General features: G+C 51.2%; 1 protein-coding gene across 2 annotated transcripts; it reads right to left on the bottom strand.

Moving 5' to 3' along the window:
• On the bottom strand, positions 75–25463 carry SCNN1A (sodium channel epithelial 1 alpha subunit). 2 transcript variants are annotated; one of them, XM_021091106.1, is made up of 13 exons: positions 25422–25463; positions 24397–24757; positions 16741–17011; positions 15449–15639; positions 7129–7232; positions 6586–6749; positions 6089–6187; positions 5760–5877; positions 1742–1820; positions 1591–1648; positions 1405–1460; positions 1157–1232; positions 75–799 (listed from the first exon to the last, which is right to left on the bottom strand). In XM_021091106.1, exons 2-13 carry the CDS (start codon positions 24750–24752, stop codon positions 419–421), a joined length of 1953 nt encoding a protein of 650 aa, XP_020946765.1. In that variant the 5' UTR covers positions 24753–24757; positions 25422–25463; the 3' UTR covers positions 75–418.

Raw genomic sequence — 27373 nt, 5'->3', positions numbered from 1 at the left:
CATCCTGGGGCAGAGGCCAGTCATCCTTGGGAAGGAAACGGCGCATGCCTTTGTGTGCCCTTGTTTGTATTTTGTTCTGGTCGTCAGTTGTTTCCTAGGAAAGTTCTTTGTCAAAGCTCCAAGTTTGGCTTGGCCGATCCAAGGGGAAAAAAAAACTTGTCTGCCCTTGGGTGGGGAAACCAGAGTGTTCTCAGGGCATAGCCACTGGGCACAGGGCATGAGCCAAGGTGATGCTGGCCCCTGTTCTCCAGGCCATTTCCATAGCCCCTTACCCACCTGCTTCCCTCCCCCACCAAAGGCAGCTGGGAAGCTGGGCAGCTGGACAGGAAGCCCCAAACAATTCTTTAATCCTGACAAGGCCAGTCTCTGCTCACCAAGGGAAGTGCCTGCCTCCGGGAGGGGACAGTGTCCTTCCCTCTCAGGGCTCCCCTAGAGGGTGGGCAGAGGACCCGGCAGCTGCCGAGCCTGATGGAGCAGGGCAGGGGCCCAGGGTGGCATAGGCAGGTGGAGGGGCTGACAAGGCCGGGTTGGCAGCAGGGCCTGGCGGGGATGAGGAGGGGGATGCAGGGTGGGGGCAGAAACGGGAGGGGAGGGAGGAGGGTGGAGTGGAGGCCACTTCCTGGGCACCCCTGCCCCCTCGGCCTGGAGACCAGTATCGGCTTCGGAACCGCCGGAGCAGCATGAGGAAGGTGATGACCAGGAGGTCAAAGATGAGCTCGGCCATCTCCACCACAGACAGCACGGAGGAGCCGAACCACAGGCTCCACTGGCTGCCCAGGTTGGAGAGGAGGGTGACCATCTGTGCGGGAGAGAGGCGCGCTGACCATCAGCAGAGGAGCCCCACCCTATCAGCCACCCAGCTCGGCCTCTCATGGCCCCCGGGTCCCTCTAAGCCACAGTGGGGCCGGCTGACACTGAATCTGTCTTAGGGGCCTTTGCCCCATCATCCCATCACCCGGCACCTCCTCCCGCAGGACTTCCCCTCCAGCCAGCACCCTTCTTCTGACCCCCCCAACCTCACCCGTGGTCCTCCTTCCCTTGGTTCTCAACCTTCAAGGCCCAAACCCTCTGACCCCTTGCGTTCGAGGACAGCCACCTTGCTAAGCCCCCCACCCCCACCCCCAGAGCATCCCAGGCTCAGGGAGGCGGGACGCACCGTGACAGAGGGGGACTCGGAGTTGGTTTTGTAGTTCAGCTCCTTGAAGAAGATATTGACTTTGGCAACTCCATTTCTTTGGAGCGAGGGAGAGGGTGGGAAGAAATGGCCAAGTGTTACCTTCTCTGCTGTTGGAAATGCCCTCCTCCAATCAACGGGAGCAATTCCTCTCCCCAGCTCTGTGTCCCCCCCGCCCCTCCCCGCCCCCAAGATTCCTTCCCTGGGCCTGGGACCAGGATAGGACTGACCTTTTGTTCTTGATGGTGTAATTGTTCTGTCGAGACAGCATCTGGAAGACCCAGTCCTGGGACAGGATGGGGGTGTCAATACGATCACCCGCATACTTTTCAGGCTTACAGGGGTGGGGGTGGGGTCAAACACACCCATATAGATATGCCCAGAGAAAACCACAATGTTACACACACACACTTTACCTGCGATGTCACTGAGGGCCATCGGGAGTACCCAGCAGAGAGCTTGTAGGTGGTGACGCTGGGGATGGAGAAGGGCGCTCAGTGATGGCGGTGGGGCTCTCCCACCGGGAGGCTGAGCTGAAGACCCTGTGTTCTCCCCAGCCAAGCTCACCTGCATGGCTTCCGGCACTTGGTGAAACAGCCCAGGCGGTCAGAGGAGAAGGCATCCTGGAGCTTATAGTAGCAGTAGCCTGTGGGTGCAGAGAGGTGCCCACTTTCCTAGGACCCTTCAGGCTTCTCCACCCCACACCCGGGGGGGTCCCCAGATCCCTGGCACCCACTTCGCAGGAGTATTACGGAGCACGACAGTGAGGCCTCTTGAGGGGCAGCACCAGAAAATATTAAAGAAATTAAGCTAAGTCCAATAAAAAAGAAAAGCAACCAGGACACACCTCTGCAAAGATGTGTAGGATATGGACAAACATTTAAAAGTGAAAAGGAGGAGTTCCCATCGTGGTGCAGCGGAAATGAATCTGACTAGGAACCATGAGGTTGAGAGTTTGATCTCTGGCCTCGCTCAATGGGTTAAGGATCTGGTGTTGCCATGAGCTACGGTGTGGGTCACAGACGCAGTTTGGATCCCAGCTGTGGCTGTGGTGCAGGCCAGCAGCTGTAGTTCTGATTGGATCCCTAGCCTGGGGACCCCCATATGTTGCAGGTGCAGCCCTAAAAAGCAAAAAAATAAAATAAAAATAAATAAATAAAGTCAAAAGGACATACAGGAACAATTTTTGGGTAAGAATAATGAGATTAAACTACAATGAGATATTGCTTTACACCCACTAGGATGGCTATCATTTTAAAAGATAATAACAAGTGTTGGTGAGGATGTCGAGAAATTGGAACTCGTCACTGCTGGTGATATAACATTGTGCAGCCACTGTGGAAAAGAGTCTGGCTGTCCCTCAAAAGGTTGAACACAGGAGTTCCCATTGTAGCACAGTGGTTAACGAATCCAACTAGGAACCATGAGGTTGCGGGTTTGATCCCTGGCCTTGCTCAGTGGGTTAAGGATCCAGCGTTGCTGTGGCTGTGGTGTAGGCCAGCGGCTACAGCTCCTATTAGACCCCTGGCCTGGGAATCTCCATATGCCACAGGAGTGGCCCTAGAAAAGGCAAAAAGACAAAAAAAAAAAAAAAAAGATAAAAAGGTTGAACACAGAATTGCTCTATGACCCAGCACTTCCACAACCAAGAGAACTGAAAACATGCCCACACAAATATTCATAGCAGCATTATTCACAATAGCCAAAAAGTGGAAACAACCCAAATGCCCATCAACTGATGACTGGATAAAAAAATGTGGTCTATCCATACAGTGAATGTTATTCAGCCATGAAAAGGAATGAAGCACAGATGATGCGACAAAGTGGATATGCCTTGAAAATATTATATTAGGGAAAAGAAACCAATGACAGGAGTTCCCGGGTGGCTCAATGGGTTAAGGGCTCAGTGTTGTCACTGTTGTGGCTCCAGTTACTGCTGTGGTGCAGGTTCGATCCCTGGCCCGGGAACTTCCATGTACTACAGGTGTGGCCAAAAAAAATAGTAATAATAACAATAACCCAATGACAAAGGATCACTTATTGTATGTTTCTGTTTATAAGCAATGTCCAGAATAGGCAAATCCAGAGTAGATAGAAAGTAGATTAGTGGTTATGAGGAGCACAGGGGAGGAGGAAGGGGGAACTGTGGGTGCAGGGAATGGGGAGCTTAGAGGTTGCTAATGGGAACAAAGTTTCTTTTTGGAGTGATGAAAAGATTCTAAGATACACCTGCGGCATATGGAGGTTCCCAGGCTAGGGGTCCAATCAGAGCTGTAGCCGCCGGCCTACACCACAGCCACAGCAATTCAGGATCTGAGCCGCGTCTGCAACCTACACCACACCTCACGGCCACGCCGGGTTCTTAACCCACTGAGCGAGGCCAGGGATCGAACCTGTGTCCTCACGGATGCTAGTCAGATTCGTTTCCACTGAGCCATGACAGGAACTCCCTGAGAGGGTTCTCAAGTGATTGTGACAATTATTCTACAGCTCCATGACTGCTGAAAATGAAAACTATACAATACAATTGCACTGTACACGTTCAATGGGTGAGTTATCTGGGGAACTGAGTTATCTCAATAAAGACATTACCAAAAAAGGAATAATGGGACCATGGATTCCTCCTTCTCCCCTCTTTCCCAAGTTCTCAGTAAAGTTATTTTTTGTCATTCTTTCTTTCAGTCACCCGGTCCAGAAGTCCTTCTTCATTTCTGACCCAAATCTCTTTGCCTGCCAGGGCTTATATAATTAATTACACAATTAATCTTTAATTAGGAAGAATGGGAAGCAGCTAAGTCCTTCTCTCTGGGGAGTCAGCAGTCTTTAAGAAACTCGGCAGAATGTGTTTCCAGCCAAGTTCCTCTCCCTCATCTTCATAGCGTCTCAGCAAACAGCGCGACGCTGTTTTTCTCTCTCTCAGGAAATCTGTTCAAAAGTCACAACCACTTAGCAATCACTGTTTGGGGGTCAAGGGAGCAGCGTCCTGGGACTTCATGTCTGCCCTCCGGGTCTTGGCTCGTTCATCTGAGAAAGGAGCCAGTCAGGCCAGACAGCCTCTGCGTGTCCCTCCAGCTCTGATGCGCCGTGAGTCTCTAAGGCCAGAGAAACAGCAACCCGGAGGCTGAGGCTGCAAAGCGCAGGCAGGAGGAGAGCTGAGAGCAGCAGAGCCAGGGAAGAAAGCAGGCAGAAAGAGGAACAAAGCAGAGCCAAGACAGCGCTCAGCCCTCTAGGGTCTGCCATGCCCCCACCATGTCCCCTGGGAGGGGTCAGCCATGCCAGGGAAGGCCATGTGTACCAGAGACGCGCCTCTATTGTCTAAGTCTCATGTTTGGGATTTTCTTTCCCTCTCAGCTTCTGAGCACACAGCTTTCCTGCTGAATAACTCAGCTGCAGAGAAAAGCAAAAGGGATCAGTCTGCTCCTAGATCAGGGTAAGGAGTAGGCGCCAGGGCCCTCCAGATTCTGAGTGTGCCCTCCTGTAGGTAAAACATTCTTCAATAAGCAATTCCGGAGTTCCCATTGCAGCGCAGCGAAAACAAATCTGACTATCATCCATGAGGACACAGGTTCGATCCCTGGCCTCGCTCAGTGGGTTAAGGATCCGGCATTGCGTGAGCTGTGGTGAAGGTCGCAGACTCAGCTCAGATACCATGTGGCTGTGGCTGTGGTATAGGCCAGCAGCTACAGCTCCGATTCGACCCCTAGCCTGAGAACTTCCATATGCCGTGTGGTGGCCCTAAAAAGAGAAAAGAAAAAAAAAAAAAAATTCCAGGAGTTCCCGTCATGGCTCATTGGTTAACAAATCCCACCAGGAACCACGAGGTTGCGGGTTCGATCTCTGACCTTGCTCAGTGGGTTAAGGATCCAGCGTTGCTGTGAGCTGTGGCGTAGGTCGCAGACGCAGCTCGGATCCCGAATTGCTGTGCCTCTGGCATAGGCTGGTGGCTACAGCTCTGATTAGACCTCTAGCCTGGGAACCTCCATATGCCGCGGGTGCGGCCCCAGAAAAAGGCAAAAAGACAGAAGAAAAAAAAAAAAAAAAAAAGGAAGAAATTCCAATCTGGAATTGGAACTGCCATACCTGCTCCTGTTGAACTGATACATCTGGACATTATAGAACATTCATAAAATGGAAGGCGTTGGGGAATGACATGTCAGCCAATGCTTCTAGTATTTTCGTCCTGCACCCAGTGCAGTCTTGCCAGTGCCTGACACCAGCTCCCTGGGCAGTGGGCTGGGAAGCCACAGGCACAGCGGACTGAGTGCAGAAGCCGGGGAGCTCTCCCTCACGTGCTCTTCCTTCCTTTTGCTGCAAGTTATTTTTAAATGGGGCCACCCCATTATAAATGCACAGAAGCCAACACAGAGGAAGACCGCGAGGGAGGATCAGAGGTAGAAAGAGACAGAGCGGGAGAGGAAAACGGCAAGGGGCCACATCAAAGGGCTGGACAACAGCAGTCAGGGGGAGAACCCGTCAGAGAGCACGGGAGCCAGAAGCCTTCCCCACAGCCAGGGCACTGGGGGTGCAGGGCTCTCAGGAGAGTCCTGGGGGCAGGTGGTGGGGGCCAGGCCTCCCGCAGTCTCACCCCAGGAATTATGCTTCCTGTAGTCACAGAACTCCATGCCCGGAGGCAGCGGGTAGAAGATGTAGGCACAGCCACACTCCTTGACCATGTTCTGCTGGAAGCAGGAGTGGATACACACCTGGAGGAGGGGAGAGGGAAGGGGGGGGGGGTCAGGCCTGCCCTCCCCCCCACAGGCCTGATTGGCACGGGAGGGGAGGACATACCCATCCCAGACCCCACAATGCGCCGCCCCCACCTCTTTCCACCGTGCCCATCACCCCCCGCCAGCTCTGGCGGACCCACCCTGCAGGCCCGGGAGATGGTCGCCGTAGAAACAGGCTGGGCCTCACCTGCTGCGTGTACTTGGAACCGTAAAGGTTCTTCACAGGGACCTCGCTGCCATTCTTGGTGCAGTCACTATAGTCGCCCCCAAGTCTGTCCACGGCTTCCTAAGAACCCAGAAACACTGAGAAGTCAGAGGTCAGAGGTCAGAGCAAGGTGGGCCAGGGGTCTTCCTGACCTCTGTCTTCCCACAGTCCCGGGTTGTACATCCTAAGCTGCCACCTCTCTTATTTGCCTGTCCTCAGGGCTAGTCCAAGGACCCTGGGCCCAGAGCATCCACCCTCTGAGACCCTAAGCACATCAGGACCCCTTTCAGCTCTCTTGCCCCAGATCCCTGCTTCCTGATGCCCCCTCGACCAGGCCCCTCGCCCATGCTTTCTGCCCCCGAGGACCTCCACACACTCAAGGCCCAGCCTGCACGACCTCTTCAGGTCCTCTGGCTGTCACCTCTTGGGCCCTCTCCAATCTGAGCCTCTCTTCCCGGCCTCCCAGTCAGCATCCTTGCCTTGCTCATGCTGATGGATGACTCCACACCAGGCCGCAGGTTAAAGCCGCCATCGTCCATAAAGGCAGGTTCATCCTGCCCGTGCACCATCACCCTGGCCCCGGTCACCGTGGACAGCAGCGGGATGAAGTCATTCTGCTCTGTGCGCAGCGTCAGGGACAGACCTGGGGGGTATGGAGGGAACAGGGTGGGGGAGGTTTGGGAGGTGCATCAGGGGGTAGAAACCCATCTTCCCACTCTGCCTAGTCTCTAAGGCTCCAAGGGCAGAAAGTTCTGGAAGACCTGCAAATGGAATGGCAATCCTTGAACTGGGTTCCAAGGGGGGGGAGGGAGGCAGAAAGGACCAGGACAGGATTCCTTTCACGCCTGGAATGGACTACGTGGTACCCAGAGGGGAGAAAGAACAGAGAGGATTTTTCCAGGATCGAGGTGGGCATGCTGCAGTGAGGCCCTGAGCACCCCTAGGACACAAGCTCAAGGTGGGTAAATGTGGCCGTGCAGGGCAGGGAGTGGGGGGCTGGGCAGAGGTCGGGGACCGCTCACCATTGTTGACCCCCGGCATGGAGGACATCCAGAGGTTGGAGCTGTTCTTATCATTGAAAGTGTAGCAGTTCCCATATATCGGGTGATGGAAGTGAGAGTAATTCCTATCCAGGAGAGAGAGCCAGAGGGAGTGGGGTCAGAGGGGAAAGTGCAGGGGGTCGGGAGAGCAAGACTTTCAGAGCCCTGTGTTTCCCGATCACCTACTATGTGCCAATGCAGTGCTGGGGGCCTTGCCCGAGCCCCCTCAGTCACTCCATGGGGCATCAACACCACTTCACAGAAGAGGAAGTACAGGCTCAAGGTCACATAGTTGCCCAAGTTCACATAAGCAGCGAGTGCGCGAGGACTCAACCCAGGTCAGCTACGTTCTAGCCCAGGCTCCTGCCACCAGGCCACCTGATCTCACTGGCCTTGTGACCTCTCAGATTGCATGATGCACTGCAAACTCTTGCAGCACCCCTAGCTTCTCACACGTCTAAATCTTCGTTCCCCATTTGGATTGTAATCTCCTTGAGATTACAGGAGCCACATCTCATTCATGTCTGAGTCATTTCTGGGTTGATAGCATGGTTCTTGGCATATAGGAGACATGGGGAGGAGGTTAATAAATGGTTGAGAAATTAATGAAGGGAAAGGAACAGAGGGACAGGATGAGAGTGAGACCGGTAAGCAGGAGCTTCGAAGACAAAGATCAGATCTGAGGGCAGGAGCGGGACCTCTCACATGGGCATGCCTCCCACTGGTAGGTCCAAAGCTGGGCTGGGACAGGTTAAGGAACAGAGAGAAGGGAATCGCAGCTTTGTGTTGCTGCAAGAGGAATACAGTTTGACAGCAAATCGCAGGTTCCCCAACAGGGAGGCTGTGCAGGGCTGTAGCCAGAGTCTCGGCGGGAAGAGAGGGGATCTGTGTTCTAACTACCCTGCTATCTTGGAGCCAGTGATAGGAGCAGGGACAAGAGGGGGCTTTGGCCTAGGATAGGCAGAGGAGACGGAAAGAGAACTAGGAGAGGGAAAAAGCCTGCATGGAGACCAGGAGTGGGGCTCTGGCTATGCGGCCTGGAGCAAGTCATTTTTTTCTAAGCTTACTCTCCTCATCTGTAAGATGAGGAGATTGGAACCAGATGATCTTGAACACTCCATGGGCCCTGAAGAACAAAAGCACAGGGGTGTGAAATACTGGTGCACATTCTGGGAAGGGTTAGGAAGTCAGCATTTCCAGAGCACAGGCTGCACTCAAGCAGGGATGGAAGCAGAGGCAATGGAAAGGCCAGAGACCAGTCCTGCAAGGTGGGTGAGCCTGCACAGAGGAGAGGGACAGGGACAGGGTGAGAGATGCACACTGTGGGCTGTGTACAGCGGGTGGAATCAACGGAGTGGGTAGGGCAACATGGGTGAAGCTTAAACTCATAGAACTTAGTTTAAAAAGTAAAAGGCATGCAATCCCTATCAAATTACCCAGGACATTTTTCACAGAACTGCAACAAACAATCCAAAAATTCATACGGAACCACAAAAGACCCAGAATTGACAAAGCAATTCTGAGGAACAGAAACCAAGCAGGAAGCATAGCTCTCCCAGACTTCAGGCAATATTACAAAGCCATAGTCACCAAGATAGTGTGGTACTGGCACCAAAACAGACAGACAGACCAAAGGAACACAAAAGAGAACCCAGAAAGAAACCCAGACACCTATGGTTAATTAATCTTTGACAAATGAGGCAAGAACATAAAATGGGAAAAAAGACTGTCTTTTCAGCAAGTATTGCTGGGAAACCTGGACAGCTGCATACAACTCAATGAAAAGAGAAAACACCCTCACACCAAGCACAAAAATAAACTCCAAATGGCTTAAAGACTTAAATATAAGACAAGATACCATCAAACTCCTAGAAGAGATCATAGGCAAAACATTCTCTGACATCAACCTTAAGAACATTTTCTCAGGTCAGTCTCCCAAAGCAACAGAATTAAAAGCAAAAATAAACCAGTGGGACCTAATCAAACTTACAAGCTCTTGCATAACAAAGGAAATCAAAAAGAAAACAAAAAGACAACTTACAGAATAGGAGAAAATAGTTTCAAATGATGCCACTGACAAGGGCTGAATCTCTAGAATGTACAATCAACTTAGACAACTCAACAGCAAAAAAGCCAACAACCCAATGGGAAAATGGGCAAGAGACCTGAGTAGACATTTTTCCAAGGAAGATGTATGGATGGCCAACAAGCACATGAAAAAATGCTCAACATCCCTGATTATTGGAGAACTGCAAATCAAAACTACCACGAGATACCACCTCACACTAGTCCAAATGGCCATCATTAGTCAGTCCCCAAATAACAAATGCTGGAGGGGGTGTGGAGAAAAGGGAACCCTCCTGCACTCTTGGTGGGAATGTAAGCTGGTACAACCATTATGGAGAACAGTATGGAGATATCTTAGAAATCTATACATAGAACTACCATATGACCCAGCAATTCCACTCTTGGGCATATATCCGGACAAAATTTTCCTTTAAAAAGACACATGCAGAGTTCCCGCCGTGGCTCAGTGGTTAACGAATCTGACTAGGAACGATGAGGTTGTGGGTTCGATCCCAGGCCTTGCTCAGTGGGTTAAGGATCCGGGGCTGCCATGAGCTGTGGTGTAGGTCAAAGACGAGGCTCAGATTGGACCCCTAGCCTGGGAACCTCCATATGCCGCAGGAGTGGCCCTAGAAAAGGCAAAAAGACAAAAAACAAAAACCAAACAAACAAAAAAAGACACATGCACCCGCATGTTCATTGCAGCACTATTCACAATAGCCAAGACATGGAAACAACCCAAATGTCCATCAACAGATGAATGGATTAGGAAGATGTGGTATATATACACAATGGAATACTACTCAGCCTTAAAAAAAATGCCATTTGCAGCAACATGGATGGAACTAGAGACCCTCATACTGAGTGAAGTAAGTCAGAAAGAGAAAGACAAATACCATATGATTATCACTTATATCTGGAATCTAATATAAGATACAAATGAACCTTTCCACAGAAAAGAAAATCATGGACTTGAAGAATAGACTTGTGGTTGCCAAGGGGAAGGGGGAGGGAGTGGGGTGGATGGGGAGCTTGGGGTTAATAGATGCAGACTATTGCCTTTGGCATGGATTAGCAATGAGATCCTGCTGTGTAGCACTGGGAACCATGTCTAGTCACTTACGATGGAGCATGCTAATGTGAGAAAATAGACTGTGTACATGTTTGTGTAACTGAGTCACCATGCTGTACAGTAGGAAAAAAAAAAAAAAAAGAAAGTGAAGAAAAAAAAAAAAAAGGCCACATGAAATGCGTAACACACCACCATCTATGTCCGCATTACAAGACACTTGGTAAGACCCACACAAAGAGAAACACATCAAGCACATTATGAGAATATATAAGAAGCAGTATAACACAATGGTGAGGAACATAAACTACTTGTACTTGAACCCTAGCTCTGACAAGTGTTAGCTGAGGGACCTACCCAGGTACTTGATCTCTCTGTGCTGCAGTTCCTCATCTGTAAAATGGGAATAATAATAATAGACCTTTACCTCACAGGGATACTGTGTGGATTAAATTACCTAGAAGAAGAGTGCTTAGTAGTTAGGGAGAGCTATATAAATTTGCTATTAAATAAGAGTATAGGGATTTGGGGGTTCCCTGGTGGCCTATAGTTAAGGACTCCACATTATCACTGCTGTGGTTCAGGTTACTGCCGTGGCACAGGTTTGTTCCCTGGCCCAAGAACTTTTTGCATGCCGCAAATGCAGCCAAAAAAAAATTTTTTTTAAAGACTATGGGGATTCATTAGGACAGCTAAAAGTGGAGTTCCTATAGTGGCTCAGCAGAAACGACTAGTATCCATGAGGATGTGGGTTCAATCCCTGGCCTTGTTCGGTGGGTTACAGATCCAGTGTTGCCATTTGTGGTGTAGGCCACAGATGCGGCTTGGATCTGGCATTGCTGTGGTTGTGGTATAGGCCAGAGGCTACAGCTCCAATTCAACCCTTAGCCTGGCAACTTCCATATGCCGCGGGTACAGCCCTAAAAAGAAAGAAAAAGAAAGGAAGGAAGGAAGGAAGGAAGGAAGGAAGGAAGGAAGGAAGGAAGAAAGGAAGAAAGAAAAAAAGAAAGAAAGAAAGAAAGAAAGAAAGAAAGAAAGAAAGAAAGAAAGAAAGAAAGAAAGAAAGAAAGGAAGGAAGGAAGGAAGGAAGGAAGGAAGGAAGGAAGGAAGGAAGAAAGAAAGAAAGAGAAAGAAAGAAAGAAAAAAAGAAACGAACAGCGAAAGGCAAAAAGACATGATACCAAGGGGAGGATGTGGAGAATTTGCAACCCTCACACACTGCTGGTGTGTAGAATGGCACAGCCACTTGGGATATAAAAAGGCATGGCCACTTGGAAGACAGTCCAGCAATTCCTCCAAACGTTAAATAGAAAATTACTATATGACCCAGCAATTCCACTCCTAGGAATCTACGTAAGAGAAATGAAAATACATACACACAAAGACATGCACAGGAAGGCTCACAGCAGCCTTATTCATAATAGCCCCAAAGTGGAAGCAACTTAAATGTCCATCAACTGCAGAATGTGTAAACAAAATGTGGCATATCCATACAATGGAATACTATGCAGTCATAAAAAAGCATGAGTGACTGGTACATGTTGCAACATGGATGCACCTTGAAAATACGATGCTAAGTGAAAGAAGCCAGTCATAAAAGACCATATATTGTGTGATCACATTTACATGAAATGTCCCCAGTAGGTAATCCATAGAGACAGAAAGTAGATTAGTGGTTTCCCAGGCTTGGAGGAGGGGAGGGAATAGGGAGCAGGAAAAATATTCTAAAATTAGAGTGTTAGGAGTTGCACAGTTCTTTGAATATACTAAAACCCTGAATCATATACATTAAAAGGATGGATTTTGTGGTATGTGAATTACATCTTAATAAAGCTGTTATTAAAGAGAAGATCGTAGGAGTTCCTGCTGTGGCTCAGCAGGTTAAGAACCGGACTAGTATCCATGGGGATGCAGGTTCAATCCCTGGCCTCGCTCAGTGGGTTAAGGATCCGGCATTGCCACAAACTAGGGCATAGGTCACGGATGCAGCTCAGATCTGGCATTAATGTGGCGTAGGCCAGCAGCTGCAGCTCTGATTCGACCCCTAGCCCAGGAACTTCCATGTGCCACAGATGTGCCCCTAAAAAGAAGAAAGAAAAAGAAAAGATCATAGAGAGAAGGGCAAAGGTATTGGGATTATGGGGCAGCAGAAGGCTGAAACAGCCATGAAAAATCACTTCAACTTGACTCCAAAGGCCATGAGAGACACTGATGGATTTTAAACTGGACTAACTGGGATAGTTAAGTGTAGCAAAGTGCAAGCAGAACACAGGGATATAAAGCAGAATAAAGGGAGGTTACAATAGCCCCGGTGAGAAATGATGAGGCTCTGAACTGAGGAAATGACCTAAGCGTCAAGACTGAGATGAACTGTGGACTTTCCGTTGATGGGGAGGTAGGAGCCCGGGGCCAGGCAAAGTGAGAGAGGGTGATGAAGAGGCTTGATGGCAGGTGGGGGCTGACCCAGGCTCAAGTGCTGCTATTGTCTCACTTTCCCGGTGGTAGCTTCTGCTCTCAAACAAACACAAAAGCCAGAGACAGAAACAAAAGTGTGCTCCAAGTGACGGGTGGGGGCAGAAGCAGGTGACACCTGGCCCTGCTGACATTCTCCAGGGACAGGGGGTTGCTGCCTCAACCCCCTTCCTTGGCCAGGTAAGACGCCTGAACTGAGTAGGGAGGGGGCTCGGCAGTAGGAGGGGCCAGGGGCTGCAGAAAGGGACCTCCCTTACTCCTAGCCTCTCCCATCCCTCAGAGTGCTGGTAGCTGCCATGACCCCTCTGCAAGGACATTGTGAGAGGAGATGTGACTGAAAGAATGCCTGGAGGGGAGTAGAGTAGGGAGGACCCTTGGCTCGGGCCGGCCTGGTGTCCTAGGACAAGTCACTTCACCTGTGTGAGTGTCACTTCAAATGAGTACTGAGATTCAGCACTCGCTGCAGTTTACAAAGTGCCCTCCCTTTCCGTTGTTATTTCATGCAATTGGAGATGGATGTTATCATCTTCACCAGGTAAGGAAAAGTGTCAGAGTTCCCCGGTGGCTCAGCAGGGTAAGGATCTGGCACAGTTCAAAATAACAAGGATTTTTCTTTCTTTCTTTCTTTTTTTTTTTGTCTTTTTGCTATTTCTTGGGCCGCTCCCACGGCACATGGAGGTTCCCAGGCCAGGGGTCTAATAGGAGCTGTAGCCACCGGCCTACACCACAGCCACAGCAGCGCGGGATCCGAGCCGCGTCTGCAACCTACACCACAGCTCACAGCAACGCCAGATCCTTAACCCACTGAGCAAGGCCAGGATGGAACCCGCAACCTCATGGTTCCTAGTTGGATTCGTTAACCACTGCGCCACGACGAGAACTCCGGATTTTTCTTTCTTCTTTCCTTTCTTTCTTTCTTTCTTTCTTTCTTTCTTTCTTTCTTTCCTTTTTTTTTTTTTTTTTTGTCTTTTTAGGGCCAGACCCGCAGCATATGAAAATTCTCAGGCTTGGATGGAACTAGAAATTCTCATACTGAGTGAAATAAGTCAGAAAGAGAAAGACAAATACCATATGATATCACTTATAACTGGAATCTAGTGTACAGCACAAATGAGCCTTTCTACAGAAAAGAAGCTCATGGACTTGGAGAATAGACTTGCGGTTTCCCAGGGTGGCGGGGGCGGGGGTGGGGAAGTGGGAGGGATGGGGAGCTTGTGGTTAATGGATGCAAACTATTGCTCTTGGAATGGATTTACAATGAGATCCTGCTGTGTGGCACTGAGGACTATGTCTGGATACTTACATCGCAACATTACAATGGGTGGAAAAATTATGTATACATGTATGTATAACTTGGTCCCCATGCAGTACAGCAGAAAAAAAAATACATACATACATACATACATATATATATATATATATATATAAAAGAAAGTTCTCGGAGTTCCCATGGTGGCGCAGTGGTTAATAAATCCAACTAGGAACCATGAGGTTACGGGTTCGATCCCTGGCCTTGCTCAGTGGGTTAAGGATCCGGCATTGCCATGAGCTGTGGTGTAGGTCAAAGACGCGGCCGGATCCCGCGTTGCTGTGGCTCTGGTGTAGGCTGGCAGCAACAGCTCCCGATTGGACCTCTAGCCTGGGAACCTCCATATGCCACAGAGAGCTGCCCTAGAAAAGGCAAAAAGACCAAAAAAAAAAAAAAAAAAAAAAAAAAAAAAGAAATTCTCAGGCTAGGGGTTGAATTGGAGCTGTAGCTGCTGGCCTACATCGTAGCTCACGCAAAGCCAGATCCTTAATCCATTTAACCCATTGAGCGAGGCCAGGGTTTGTTACCTCTGAGCCACGATGGGAACTCCTTTCTTCTTCTTGATGTACCACAAATGACTCAGGCGGTGACTAGCGCATAGCCCAGTCAAAAATATTTGTTCAATGAACACTGAATGAATCTCATTTCCCCCTACTTTATGAACAAATAAACAGACTCTGAAGAGTGACATGAGGAGTTCCTGTCGTGGCTCAGTGGTTAACATATCCAACTAGGAACCATGAGGTTTCGGGTTCGATCCCTGGCCTCGCTCAGCGGGTTAAGGATCCGGCATTGCCATGAGCTGTGGTGTAGGTCGCAGATACAGCTCAGGTCTGGCGTTGCGCTGGCTGTGGCGTAGGCCAGTGGCTACAGCTCTGATTAGACCCCTAGCCTAGGAACCTCCGTATGCCATGGGTGCGGCCCTAAAAAGATGAAATAAATAAAGAGTGACGTGAAGCACCTAGAGTCGCATGGATTGGAAGGAACAGAGTCAGAGCAGGAACTGGGGGTCAGTCGCCCACTCAATCCATGCTGTGTCCACTACGCTACTACTACCTGTCTCGTCTGCGAAAGCGGAGCAGGGGGCCAGATGATGTTCCAGGCACTCTTGAGGTTGAGGTTAGTTAGTGAGAAAGAGGCCTGGGCAAAGTGGAGAACCAGGCATCCAACCCTTGGTTTCTCAAAGCCAGATCTCAACCCCAGCCTTCCCAGAGAAGCCATATGAGGCTGTCATTCCCAGATCCAGCCCTGCAGAAGTTTGGACCTGAGGTCAGTGCTGCCCTATCCTCCCCACAGGCATTTCTTTAGTCAACAAGCACTCCTGGGTGCCACAGGTGTGGGGCCTCAGGCTGGCCCAGAAAACCAGGCCAGAGGGACAGACTTACGCCTCATTGCAGGAGACCTGGTTGAAGCGACAGGCGAAGATGAATTTGCCCAGTGCATCCTCCTCCAGCGACGGAGAGGTGTCCTGCCGTCTGGACAGAATGTTGATGTAGTGGAAGCGGTACCACTCCCTCACTGCATCCACCCCGGATGAGTACGTCTGGTAGAAGCAGTCTGATTTGTTCTGGTTGCACTGAACACAGAGACCAGAGCGTCAGAGGGCCGGCAGCAAGGGTAAGCAGGGCAGGGCCAAGGTCAAGGAATGAGTGTTCTGAGGTCCTGAGGACCAACAGGTAGGATTGGGAGCTGGGAGTGGGAAGGAACAGAAGGCAGAGTGAAGCAGAAGCCTGGAGGAGAGCAGACCCGGAGAGCAAGGGACTAGGAGAGTGGCAGGTAGGCCAGGGAAGAGACTGGGAGCTGCACACACCTCAGGGTCATGTATGAAGCCTCCGAGGAGAATGGAACAAAGATTCTTCTCCCCATTTCACAGATGGGAAAACTGAGGAATCAAGTAGTTCATCCCAACAGCAGAGCAGGGACTGGAACCTTGGCCTCTAGGTACCGTGGTCCACTCTTACTAAAAGGACTTGTCTTTCTTCTCCATGCCTTTTTTTTTTTTTTTTTTTTTTTTTTGTCTTTCTGTCTTTTAGGGCCATACTGGCAGCATATGGAAATTCCCAAGCTAGGGGTCAAATCCAAGCTGCGGCCGAAGGCCTACGCCACAGCCACAGCAAAGCGGGATCTGAGTCACGTCTGCGACCTACACCACACCTCACGGCAACGCCAGATCCTTAATCCACTGAGGGAGGCCAGGGATTGAATCTGTGTCCTCATGGATGCTAGTCGGGTTTGTTAACCACTGAGCCACGACAGGGGAACACCCCATTTGTTTTTTGTCTCCTTGTCAGTGCCTCCCTATTCTCCATCTTAGGCCGGTGGAGCCCCAGTGCCCCATCACACTAGAGGGTCCCAACCCAATACCACTGGGAGGACTGAATTCAGAAAGATGCATTTTTCACAGTAGATCCGATTTCCCGCCCCCATAAACGTTCTCAGAGGCTGCCAGGGAGGACCCTTCATAAGCTGGCGCCCAGAGAGATGTTATTTAATTTTATTTTTCAAACCTTATTTATAGATTTAACTTATTTATTTTGCCAGCCCGCGGACGAGGTCTGCCTTGTACCACTGCGGCGGAGGCGCGGTCGGGAAAGAGCAGAAACATGCTCTCTGGCTGAAACAGTGGGGCGGGGCCTTCCCCGAAGATGGGCGGGGCCTTGGCGGGGTGGGGCCTTACCAGTTGGAAGCCGATCTTCCAGTCCTTCCTGTTCACCTGGGGATTGTTGTCCCGCACGCTGCTGGAAGTGGCGCTGCGAACTCTGCGGGCCGAGTGGGGCGGAGCCGGGACCGTCAGGCGCTGCAGAGGGTGCGGCAGGGGCTCCCGCAGGTCTCGGCGGAGGCGGGCGTGGGCCACGAGAGTGTTGGAGGAGTTGTACTTGTACAGGTCGAAGAGTGTCTGCTCTGTGATACGGTCCAGCTCTTCCAGCTCCTCTTTAATTTCCTTGTACCTGGGAAGGGCGATGGCTAAGGGTCCGACTAGGGGGCGGCCCCGAGCCAATCCCTGTTTCCCCCGCCCCACGCCCGGCCTTGGTTTCCCCGTCTGTAACCCGTGAGGCGGTTGTTCCCAGGGAAGCCTGCGGGGAATAGTTCTGGGGTCTCCTGCACTCTTTGGGGGCAAGAGGGCGTGTAGAGAGGTGTGTCCGCGGGGTAATTGGAGGCGACAATGAACTCCAGCGGTGACAGCGTTTATTGCAGCAAGTTTATCATAAGGGAGAGGCGGGAGGCGCTCTCCTCCCACTCGCCCTGGCCTGAAAGGGAACCCGGAACTTGTCTGCCCTTTCCTGGGGGGGACAGGCAGACTGGGCCCAGACACTTAAACCGACCCACGATGCGCGGACCACCCCATGCTATCCCCTTAGAGTGGCCTTTTGGCCTGTCTGCCACTTGACACTTTCTAAAGCAACTGCACTTCTAGACTCTTACCAGGAACTTTAAAAATGCCAATGCCAATGCCAATGCCAATTCCCCTCCCCCCCATCACCACCCCCGCCCCGCCTCTATGCCCCCATATACCAAAGACAGTTTTTCAGAGTTTTGGGTGGGGCCCAAACACCTTAAGTTAAACACTGCCCAGTATAAATCGTCACATTCCTTTTTCTCAATATGGGGCTTATTATCATCTCCATCATGATAGAATCTACTAAAGCAAACACCTAGAACTAATAAACAAGGTTGCAGGATAAAAACCCAATATACGAAATTAATTGTATTTCTACATACTAGCCACAAAAATTGGAAAATGAAATCACAAACACAGCACCACATTAACATATGTTGCATATGGGAGTTCCCGTCGTGGCGCAGTGGTTAACGAATCCGACTAGGAACCATGAGGTTGCGGGTTTGGTCCCTGCCCTTGCTCAGTGGGTTAACGATCAGGCGTTGCCGTGAGCTGTGGTGTAGGTTGCAGATGCGGCTCGGATCCCGCGTTGCTGTGGCTCTGGCGTAGGCCGGTGGCTACAGCTCCGATTCAACCCCTAGCCTGGGAACCTCCATATGCTGTGAAAGCGGCCCAAGAAATAACAAAAAGAGAGAAAAAATAAATAAATAAATAATAATAAAAAAAACATATGTTGCATATGGAGCATAAACAACAGCAAATACTGGGAATAAATCTAATGAAAGGTGTGCAAGACCTCCACACTGAAAATCCTGCTGAAGCAAACCAAAGACCAAAATGAAAGAAGGGAGCTGTGGAGGTCATGGATCAGAAACTCGCGATGCCTCCCAAACGGCTCTTTAGTTTCAACCCAGTCCCTGCCAAAGCTTCAGCAGACATTTTGGAAGAAATTGACAGGCTGATTCTAAGATTGATATGGGAATCCAAAGAATCTAGAAGGGCCAATTCGGTTTTGGAAAAGAAGAGCAAAGTTGAGTACTTACACAAACTGACTTTATGACTATAAAGTCACAGTAATCAACTGCGTAAGGCTTATGGAAGAATAGACAATAGATCAATGGAACAGAAGAGAATCCAGAAATAAACTCACACATATATGGTCAACAGATTTTTTTTACCAAAGCACCAATTCGATTCAATGGAGAAAACAGTTTTTTAAATAACAGATGCTGGAACAACTGGATACTGAGTGGAAAACAAACAGAACCTCAACCTCTATCTTAGTCCGCACAAAAATCTAGAACGTATAGAACATAGATACCTTTGTGACCTTGGGGTAGGCAAAACTTCTTAGATTAAAAAAATATCGAAACATGAAATACCAAAATATAAAAACTTCTTACAAATCAACAAGAAAAAGATAAGTTGTTTTAAAAACGACCCCCCCAAATATGCACACGGTCACTAAACACAAGAAAATGTTATTAATCCTCGGGTAAATGCAAATTAAAACCATAATGAGGTACAATTTAACATCCGTTCAGCTGAAAGTAAGAGACCAATAACATCAAATATCAGTGAGAAGGTGGAGCAACTGGAATTACTGTTGATGGGAGTCTAAAATGGTACAACAGGAGCGTCCGTTGTGGCTCAGTGGTTAATAAACCTGACTAGCATCCATGAGGACACAGGATTGATCCATGGCCTTGCTCAGTGGGTTAAAGATCTGGCATTGCCACGAGCTGTCGTGTGGGTCACAGACGTGGCTCGGATCCTGTGTTGCTGTGGCTGGGGCGTGGGCCGCCAGCTACAGCCCCAATTCGACCCCTAGCCTGGGAACCTCCATATGCCTTGGGCGCAGCCCTAAAAATACCAAAAAAAAAAAAAAAAAAAAAAAAAAAAAAAAAAAGAACGGCAGTAAAAGGAAAACTTATAGGAACTAAGTTCCAATCAGCTTTCTATGCTCATTTGCCAGCCTCACCACTTTTTGGATGGTTAGCCTGAAAGTTACTTTTCTCTGTGCCTCTGTTTCATCATCTGGAAAATGGGAATATTAATAGTACCTGTTGCATGGTGTCGTTTTAAGGGTTCAGTGAGTTAATGTATGAAAAGTGTTGAGCAAAATAGCTGGCAGAGTAGGCAGTGTATAACTGCAGCTATTGTTTTATTGTCATGACTGTTCTTTAACAAGAGCAATAATAGTAAACTATTTTTTTTTCTTGTTTGCTTTTTTGGCATATGGAGGTTCCCAGGCTAGGGGTCGAATCAGAGCTACAGCTGCCAGCCTATGCCACAGCCACAGCAACATGGGATCCAAGCCGAGTCTGCAACCTACACTACAGCAACGCCGGATCCTTAACCCATTGAGCGAGGCCAGGGATCGAACCCACTACCTCGTGGTTCCTAGTTGGATTTGTTTCCGCTATACCACGATGGCAACTCCCAATAATAAACTATTTTTGGAGAAGAGAAAGCCAAGGAGACATAGGAGCACTGCCCACCACTTGTCTGCCTTGTGACTTTGTGGGTTTGTTTTTTTTTTACTTTATTTTTGGCCACACCCATGGTATGTGGAAGTTCCCGGGCCAGGGCTGGAAACCCAACCACAGCAGCAACCCTAGCTAAGGCCCAATCCTTAACCCGAGGCACCACACAAGAACTCCTGTGACTCTGTGGAGCCTAAGACTAGATTCCAGTTCTGACTCCTCCACCTGGGTAGAGTGACAGCTGGGTGACTTTGCAAAGCTTTTAGGTTCTCAGAGCCTCCTATGACTCTGGGGTGATATTTCCCTCCTTATCCGGTGAGCTTGTTACGAGTATCAGATTGTGACAATGGCCTTTGCAAACCACAGCAGGGTTACTGCTGTCCCAGGTGCACCTGAACTGATGGCCATCGGCAAAGAAAGAGGGGACGTCTTTAGAGATGCTTCAAAGAGACAGAACCAGGACTGGGGAAGAAGTTACAAGTCTCCAACAACATGTGAGGTTGCTGACAGGAAGGGGTCCATCACTGGGAGGGGGAAGGGTGCCAGATCTAAAAGTCTGGGCTTTCTGGTCCCTGCCAGACCTGCCAAGACAGAGCCTGCTTTCCCCCCAACCCCCTAGCTCAGAGCCTTCCCCTCCCTTCCAGCAGCTTCTCTCCTTGCAGAACCGCCTCTCTCCTCACTGCCATGTCCCCTGCTCTGCCAGATATCTCTGGGAAGGAAGATTCCATGACCTTCTCTGTTCAGGAATGCCCAGCTCCTCAGAGCCTCCTTGCCTGTCCGCTTGCACCTCTCACAAGCGTCCTATCTTAATGCATCTATTTCTTGCCCGTCCTCCAAAAGTAAATAAATAAAAAATAAAAATAAAGAAAAATGCCCAGCTCTTCCTTAGAACCAGCTTAAATCCCTCCAAGGACTGGACAAAAAATATGTTCTTGGGCTCTGTTTTCCAAGGATGTGGATTTGTCCCACCCTCTCCTTTGGTGAAAAAAAGCCCTTTATTAGCCAGAAAGAGGGGACTGCCATTGGAGACCCCTCTCACTGGACTCTCTTAGCACCTCCTTGCTCAGCTGAAGGTCTTCAGCCTGGTGCCCTTTCCTGGCAATTGCAGAGCAGCCCAGAACACCCCCTCTTCCTCTTCCTCCCCACCTGCTGGCCATACCCAGCTACTTGCAGGGGGGCATCTGGTCTCACCTAGCCTCAAGCCAGGGATCTTGCTGGGTTCTTCTATCTCATCCACAATTTCCAGCTCCTCCCCTGCATCCCCTTCCCGGGTCACCCATCTCACCTCTGCCTCCAGCACCCACGCCAGCCAGCAGCATGATTCACTCTCAGGTCCCCACCCACCAGGCTGTATTAACCTGTCCACCCACCCCTGCCTGTCTCCTGGAACAGAAACCAGCAGCTCCTCCCTCCTCACTCCTTCCTCCCCAACCCCCCACCAACTCCTGCTGCTCTTCCTCACAGATTCCCACCAGCCCCCCAACCCTGGATGCCTCTCCCTCGCCTCTCAAAGTGCAATGAGGGAAAGAACTTTGAAATCAGACACACTTGGTGTGGGACTCAGTTGCTGACCTAAGATGCAGTGGCTCCTACATGGGGAGGGGGTGGTTTTTGAATCCCAGTCTCACCACCTGCTCTCTGTGTGAACTTGTGCAAGTTACCTAACCTCTCTGGGCCTCAGTTTCTTCATCTATAAAATGGGAATAGTTCCTGGTATCTACATCAGAAGTCTGTTGTGAGGAGTAAATAATTTATACAAAATTTTAATTTGTTTGTTGGTACATATAAAGACTTATTTTTCTTTCTAGGGTGGCATCCTCGGCATAGGGAAGTGCCCATGCAGCTGCTGGCCTATACCACAGCCATAGCAACGCGGGATCTGAACCATATCTGGGAGCTACACCACAGCTCATGGCAACGCCGGATCCCCGACCCACTGAGTGAGGCCAGGGATCAAACCCACATCCTCCTGGATACTAGTCGGATTCCTTCCCCTGTGCCACAATGGGAGCTCCCACATATTAAGTCTTAGAGGTGTCAGCCATTATCATTGTTGACATTTTTTATTATTTGCTATTTGACCCTGCTCAGATTACTTTACGTCCATTTCCTCATCTGCAAAATGGAAATAATAATGCCCACCTCCATGGACTTGTCAGGATTAAGTGAGATAGTGCTTAAAAAGCACAGGGTTGGAGTTCCCATTGTGGCACGGTGGTTAACAAATCCGACTAGGAACCAAGAGGTTGGGGGTTCCACCCCTGGCCTCGGCTCAGTGGGTTAAGGATCCCGTGTTGCTGTGGCTGTGGCGTAAGCTGGCAGCTACAGCTCCGATTGGACCCCTCGCGTGGGAACCTCCATATGCCATAGGTGCGGCCTTAGAAAAGACAAAAAGACAAAATATATATATGTATAGAAATAGAAATAAAATAAATAAATAAAAAGCACAGAGTCAAGCACAGAGTAGGTGTTCAACATCCCTCCCCAGCCCTAAGGAGCCTCCCTGACTCCCCTCCTTTCCAGGGTGCTGGGTTCTCTCCCCACCAAGTCCTACGGGAGTGGACATCTGCCTCCCGGCCCTGCAGGCTCCAGAGGCCTGGGTTCTGGTTTTCATCCCCTGGGGCTTTTTCCACTACTGTCCAGGGCCCTGCACCCAGCAGAACCTTGGAAAGTATGCAGGCCTCAACACAGTCACCCCTGCCCTGTCCATCTCTCACCCACATCATTCAAGCACAAGTATTTATTGAGAACCTACCACCCCACTCGGGGCCTGCCTGCCCTCCCCTCCCTTCTGGCTCGAGGGTGGGGTGGGGATGGGGTGGGGTGGCGGGAGGGCTGTCCTTCCCCCTCACCACAGCCCCAGGGGATGAGGGGTGGGGGGAGTGGGGGAAAGATCAGGACAGGGAAGCGGGGAGGTTGGGAAGAAGAGAAGCAAAGCCGTGGGTACCAGGGGAAGAGAAAGAAGGCAGAGAAGGCAAATCGATGCAAGCTCAGCAATAAGAGGGAAACATCTGAGCGGAAACGCCATTGATTCCATGGAGTCCACATCTTGGGGATTAAGAAGAGGCCGGGGGTTTGCGGTCAGGCAAACAGAGGATGAGTCACACTGAGCTCCTATCTCTGTGACCTTGTGCCTTACTGCTCATTGCCTCAGTTTCTTCAAGTAGAAAAGAGGGATAAAAATAGTACCTACCTCATAGGATTGTTGGAAGAATTAGAGATGCATGTGGGGAACCTGGCCGTGTCTGGCGCATGAGGTAGCTTCTTAGTATCTGGCCCCTTAGCCTGGACCTCATTAGGGGGTCAATCCGTGAAATGGCCCTGCATTTTTTTCTCTGCAGGACAGGATGTCCCAACCCTTGTTAGTTCATGACACACCTTCGGACACAACAGAGTAAGTACATGGGGAGCCTCCACCCCCCCATGTGTGACCAATCTCAGTCATCCACCATCACACGCACACCTCATCTGTTTGCTCACACGTACACTCAAGCAGGCACACACACGCATGCTCATAAATCTCATACCCCTTGAAGGCAGAGACGTTCACTCACGATTTTTATTATACCTATCATAGTGTGCTCGTTATTTGTTTATATGCCTGTCTCTTACATGCCATGTTATCTTTCAATAACACCTGGTAAAGTACCCGGCCCTCAGCAACGATTGAATGAATTATCGAGGGACCCATTTGCTGGGTGCCTGAACCGTGTCTGGCCTGCCGCGGGTGTCCCAAGGTGTGGCTTGACTGAGTAAGGACACAGGAGAGGTGGGTATAAACACTCAACCAGGCTCTCCTTTCTTCTCCATGGTTACCGCCTCACCCCCCACTCCCATTTCCGGACCAGAAATTGGCAAAGAACAGTGATGAAACCCAAAACTTCAAGACACACCCAAGCACGGAAAAGTCAGGCACCTGGGCAGGTGGACTGGGCAGGCCACAGGGTCACCTGGGCCTTGGGGGAAAGAGCCTGCCTAGGGCTGCCTCTATTCAGGCCCGTTCTCCACCTCCAGCCTCAAGATTCACAGATAGCTTTGCCACCAGGCCTCCCCCCAACTTTGCCTTCTCCAAAACAAACTCCCCTTCTAAACCAAGACCAGCCTATCAGAGCCTAGCCCCTACTAGCTCCCCACCAACCCCCCCTCCCCCCGCCCCAGCACCTGCAGTGGCTTCCTTGCAGAATCTCCATCAGATTCATCTCCTGACCTGGAGGAGGAGCTGATCCCTACCCCGCCCTTCTGAGTTATCAGCATCTTGACCTCATCAGCACTCTCTCCCACTTGCCGGAGGATGAAGAGGCCAAGAGGAGGTTGCTGTCCCACAGGCACTCTCTGGAGAAGCCTCGGGCAGTAGGAAGTCTCCCCAGGGGTAGAGCAGCCAGCCCATCAGGTCTGCGGGGAGGGCGGCAGGAGCAGGGCGGTGCTTCCTCTCCCACCCCTGGGTCTGAGCATCTGCCAGCCCAGTGGGCACCCAGGTATCCTCTGAATCCCCTTCCCAGAGACTGACCTGTAGGGATTGAGGGTGCAGATGGTGACGGCAGGGAAGACGAGCTTGTCCGAGTTGAGGTTGATGTTGAGGCTGACAGGGTAGCTGAAGTACTCCTCGAAGAGCAGGCCGAACTGCCAGTACATCATGCCGAAGGTGCAGAGCCAGAGCACGGCCCAGAAAGCCGTCTTCATGCGGTTGTGCTGGGAGCACACCAGGCGGATGGCGCCGTGGATGGTGGTGTTGTTGCAGAAGAACTGGAAGAGCTCCCGGTAGGAGCGGTGGAACTCCAGCAGGGCCTCCTCCTCCTCCGTGGGCAGCGGGGGGGCCGTGGGTTCGGGGCCCGGCCCCGGCTCCTCACGCTTGTCTCCCTTCATGAGCCCTGGGTGGGTTGGGGAGGGCGAGGGTCAGGGCTGAGTTCTGGGCTCTGGGTGCCCTTCGTCCATCATCATCCGGAGCCTAGAGCTGGGCTGCTCCTGGCCAGGCCCTCATCCACCCTTGAGCCCACCCTCCCCTGCCCCTCCCTCCCTCCTTCCTAAGAGCCCGCTGACCTGCTGGAGTTGGGGCCAGAAGAGCTGGAGCCGGGCTTCCCTGGAGTGGCCTCTCTGTTGCTTCTCTGATAAGGCCGCCTTTTGGGTTCTGTCCTAGACACCCCCTTTCCGTCTCCCCTGCCGTCTGTCTCTGCCTGGCTTAGTCAGTCTTCTTTGCTCTTCTTCCTCCAGATCTCTGTGTCTTGGCTCCTCTGTCTGTCTGTCTCTGTCTCCCTCTGTCTCTCTGCCTCTCCACTCTCTTCTTCCTTGCCTGCCAGGATCTCTGATCCTACCTCCCGTCCTCTTCTTCTTCACCTTGCCCCCTCTCAGGCTGGGCTCTCTCCTCCAGTCTCTGGCCCTGACCTCAGGCTGTGACTTGACTCCCTCTCGGTTCCAGGGACTGCAGGGCTCCAGGAGGTCTGGGCTGCCTCCTGCTCCCCACTCCCAGGTTGTGGCTGGACTGGGACTGGTTCCTTTCCAGTTGAATCTGGCAGCCCAGCCTCTCCTCCCCCTCACCTGACAGGTGCAGCGGCCGGGCCGGGGAGCCCGCCCGCCGGCCAGGGATGGAAGCGACAGAAGCCTCATTAGCATCTCAATTAAAGGTGAGCCAGGCAGGGGGAGGGGCAGAGGAGGAGCCTGAGCTGAGAGCTCTCCACTGGGAGGAGGGCTCCTGAGGGCTGGTGACCTGGAGCCCAGGGACTGGGGAGTGATGGGGAGCTGGCCGCCAGGGAGACAGAACGGCAGGCGAAGGTTAGAGATCTTGAACCTGGAGAGAGATCTTGAACACAAAGCCAGGACGGCAAAGCCAGGAAAAAGGACAAGTCAGGATGAGTGAGACTAAGGTGGAGGGACCAGGAGAACAGGGAAGGCAGGAAAAGGTAGACGGATGGAGAAGGACGGGCAGGTGGGGGGGGTGCGGGGGGAATGGAGGAGAAGCAGAGAGGAGAGTGAGGGGGAGGGAGCCACCCCCAAAGGGATTCCCCCATCCCTGGCAGGACTGCCGGGAGGGATGCCCCCAGCAGGCTTCCAGGAGCCAGGTGCCCTCCCTGGGGAATCCCCCCAGGGGCACCCCTGGGTCAGCTTCACCCCCAGGTCTTGGAAAGGAAGGAGCAGGGGTATCTGGGAACACATCCTGGCCCCTGCCCACCAGCCTGGTACTCAGCCACAGCACCCCCTCTGCCTCTCCCACTGGTCCAGCCTCTTCCCGCTGGACTCCTCACCACCACCCCTACCTTGTCCAGCCCAGGGAGGGGCCCAGGTGGAGCTGGGGGCTGGGCGGAGCCCTGGGACATTCTGTTCTTTTTTACACCATTGGCTGCCAGGTCAGGAATGTGTAATGTCCCCTGTTGTGGTCACGAGGTTGCAGGAATGTGTACTCAGAGACAGGGGCCAGGCAGGGAACTTGGGCAGAGCCCTGGAGCTCTGGGAGCGTCAGGGACAGGCCCTAAGGAGGCAGGGAGGATGTGGGCCTCACGGGGAAAATCAGGAGGAAGAGGCTGGGCCTAGTCTGACTCCACGTCACCCCTGGAAGGAAGGAAAAGCTGAATATGGGGGCTGAGTTTTTCCTCCGAAATCTCTGTCCAAGACAACCTAGCAAGAGAATAAAGAGTGAAGGGCCAAGGAGTCAGAGAATCGGGCCCAAAAAAAGGTCCCAGGAGGCACAGGGACCCAAGCACACAGCCCAGGTGAGAGATCTGTCACTACGGCCATTCTGGAGGCAGCCCAGAGCAGGGCGGGTTCACTAGCTTCTCCCTGCGGAAGCAGATCTGGGGCGTGCCGACACGAGCCCAGCCTGAGCACTGATGCAGCCCCATGGGAGAGGACAGGCCCTTGATGTCATGAAGACAAGGATCCTAGTGACAGAGATGGGAACGGAGTATTCAGGGAGCCTGAGGGCGGGGTGGGGGGAGAGGCACTCACCCCGGGAGACTCAGGAAGACTTCCTGGAGAAGGTGGCATCTAGATGGGCTCAGGGTACAACCCGGTCTCCTGTGGCTTCTTACAGTGACAGCTGATGTCAACCAAGATTCCAAATCTGTCCCATTCCTTCCCTGACACCTACTGGGGACACGGTGCCTGGGAAGGAAAACGCTGGATTTTTCTTCATTTTCCAGATGAAGAAACTGCCCTCCACAACAATAAGGCGGTTTTCTGTGTAAAACCAAATAGCAGTAGAGTGAAGAAGAGAAATAAGAGTTCCCGTCCTGGCGCAGTGGTTAACGAATCCGACTAGGAACCATGAGGTTGTGGGTTCGGTCCCTGCCCTTGTTCAGTGGGTTAAAGGATCTGGCGTTGCCGTGAGCTGTGGTGTAGGTTGCAGACGCGGCTCGGATCCCATGTTGCTGTGGCTCTGGCGTAGGCTGGTGGCTACAGCTCTGATTCGACCCCTACCTGGGAACCTCCATATGCCGCAGGAGCGGCCAAAGAAATGGCAAAAAGACAAAAATAAATAAATTAATTAAAAAAAT

Source organism: Sus scrofa, chromosome 5 (genome assembly GCF_000003025.6).
Source record: "Sus scrofa isolate TJ Tabasco breed Duroc chromosome 5, Sscrofa11.1, whole genome shotgun sequence".
NCBI classification, from domain to species: domain Eukaryota; kingdom Metazoa; phylum Chordata; class Mammalia; order Artiodactyla; family Suidae; genus Sus; species Sus scrofa.
Note: the sequence above shows the minus strand (reverse complement) of the source record. Positions and strands in the feature narration are given on the sequence as shown.

Excerpts from the sequence above, each read along its gene's own strand:
- SCNN1A (XM_021091106.1), bottom strand. The coding sequence starts at position 24,752 with ATGAAGGGAGACAAGCGTGAGGAGCCGGGGCCGGGCCCCGAACCCACG. Across the intron at positions 1,461-1,590 it reads GGCCCTCAGTGACATCGCAG|GACTGGGTCTTCCAGATGCT; the intron begins GTAAAGTGTGTG and ends ATCCTGTCCCAG. Across the intron at positions 1,233-1,404 it reads TACACCATCAAGAACAAAAG|AAATGGAGTTGCCAAAGTCA; the intron begins GTCAGTCCTATC and ends CTCGCTCCAAAG.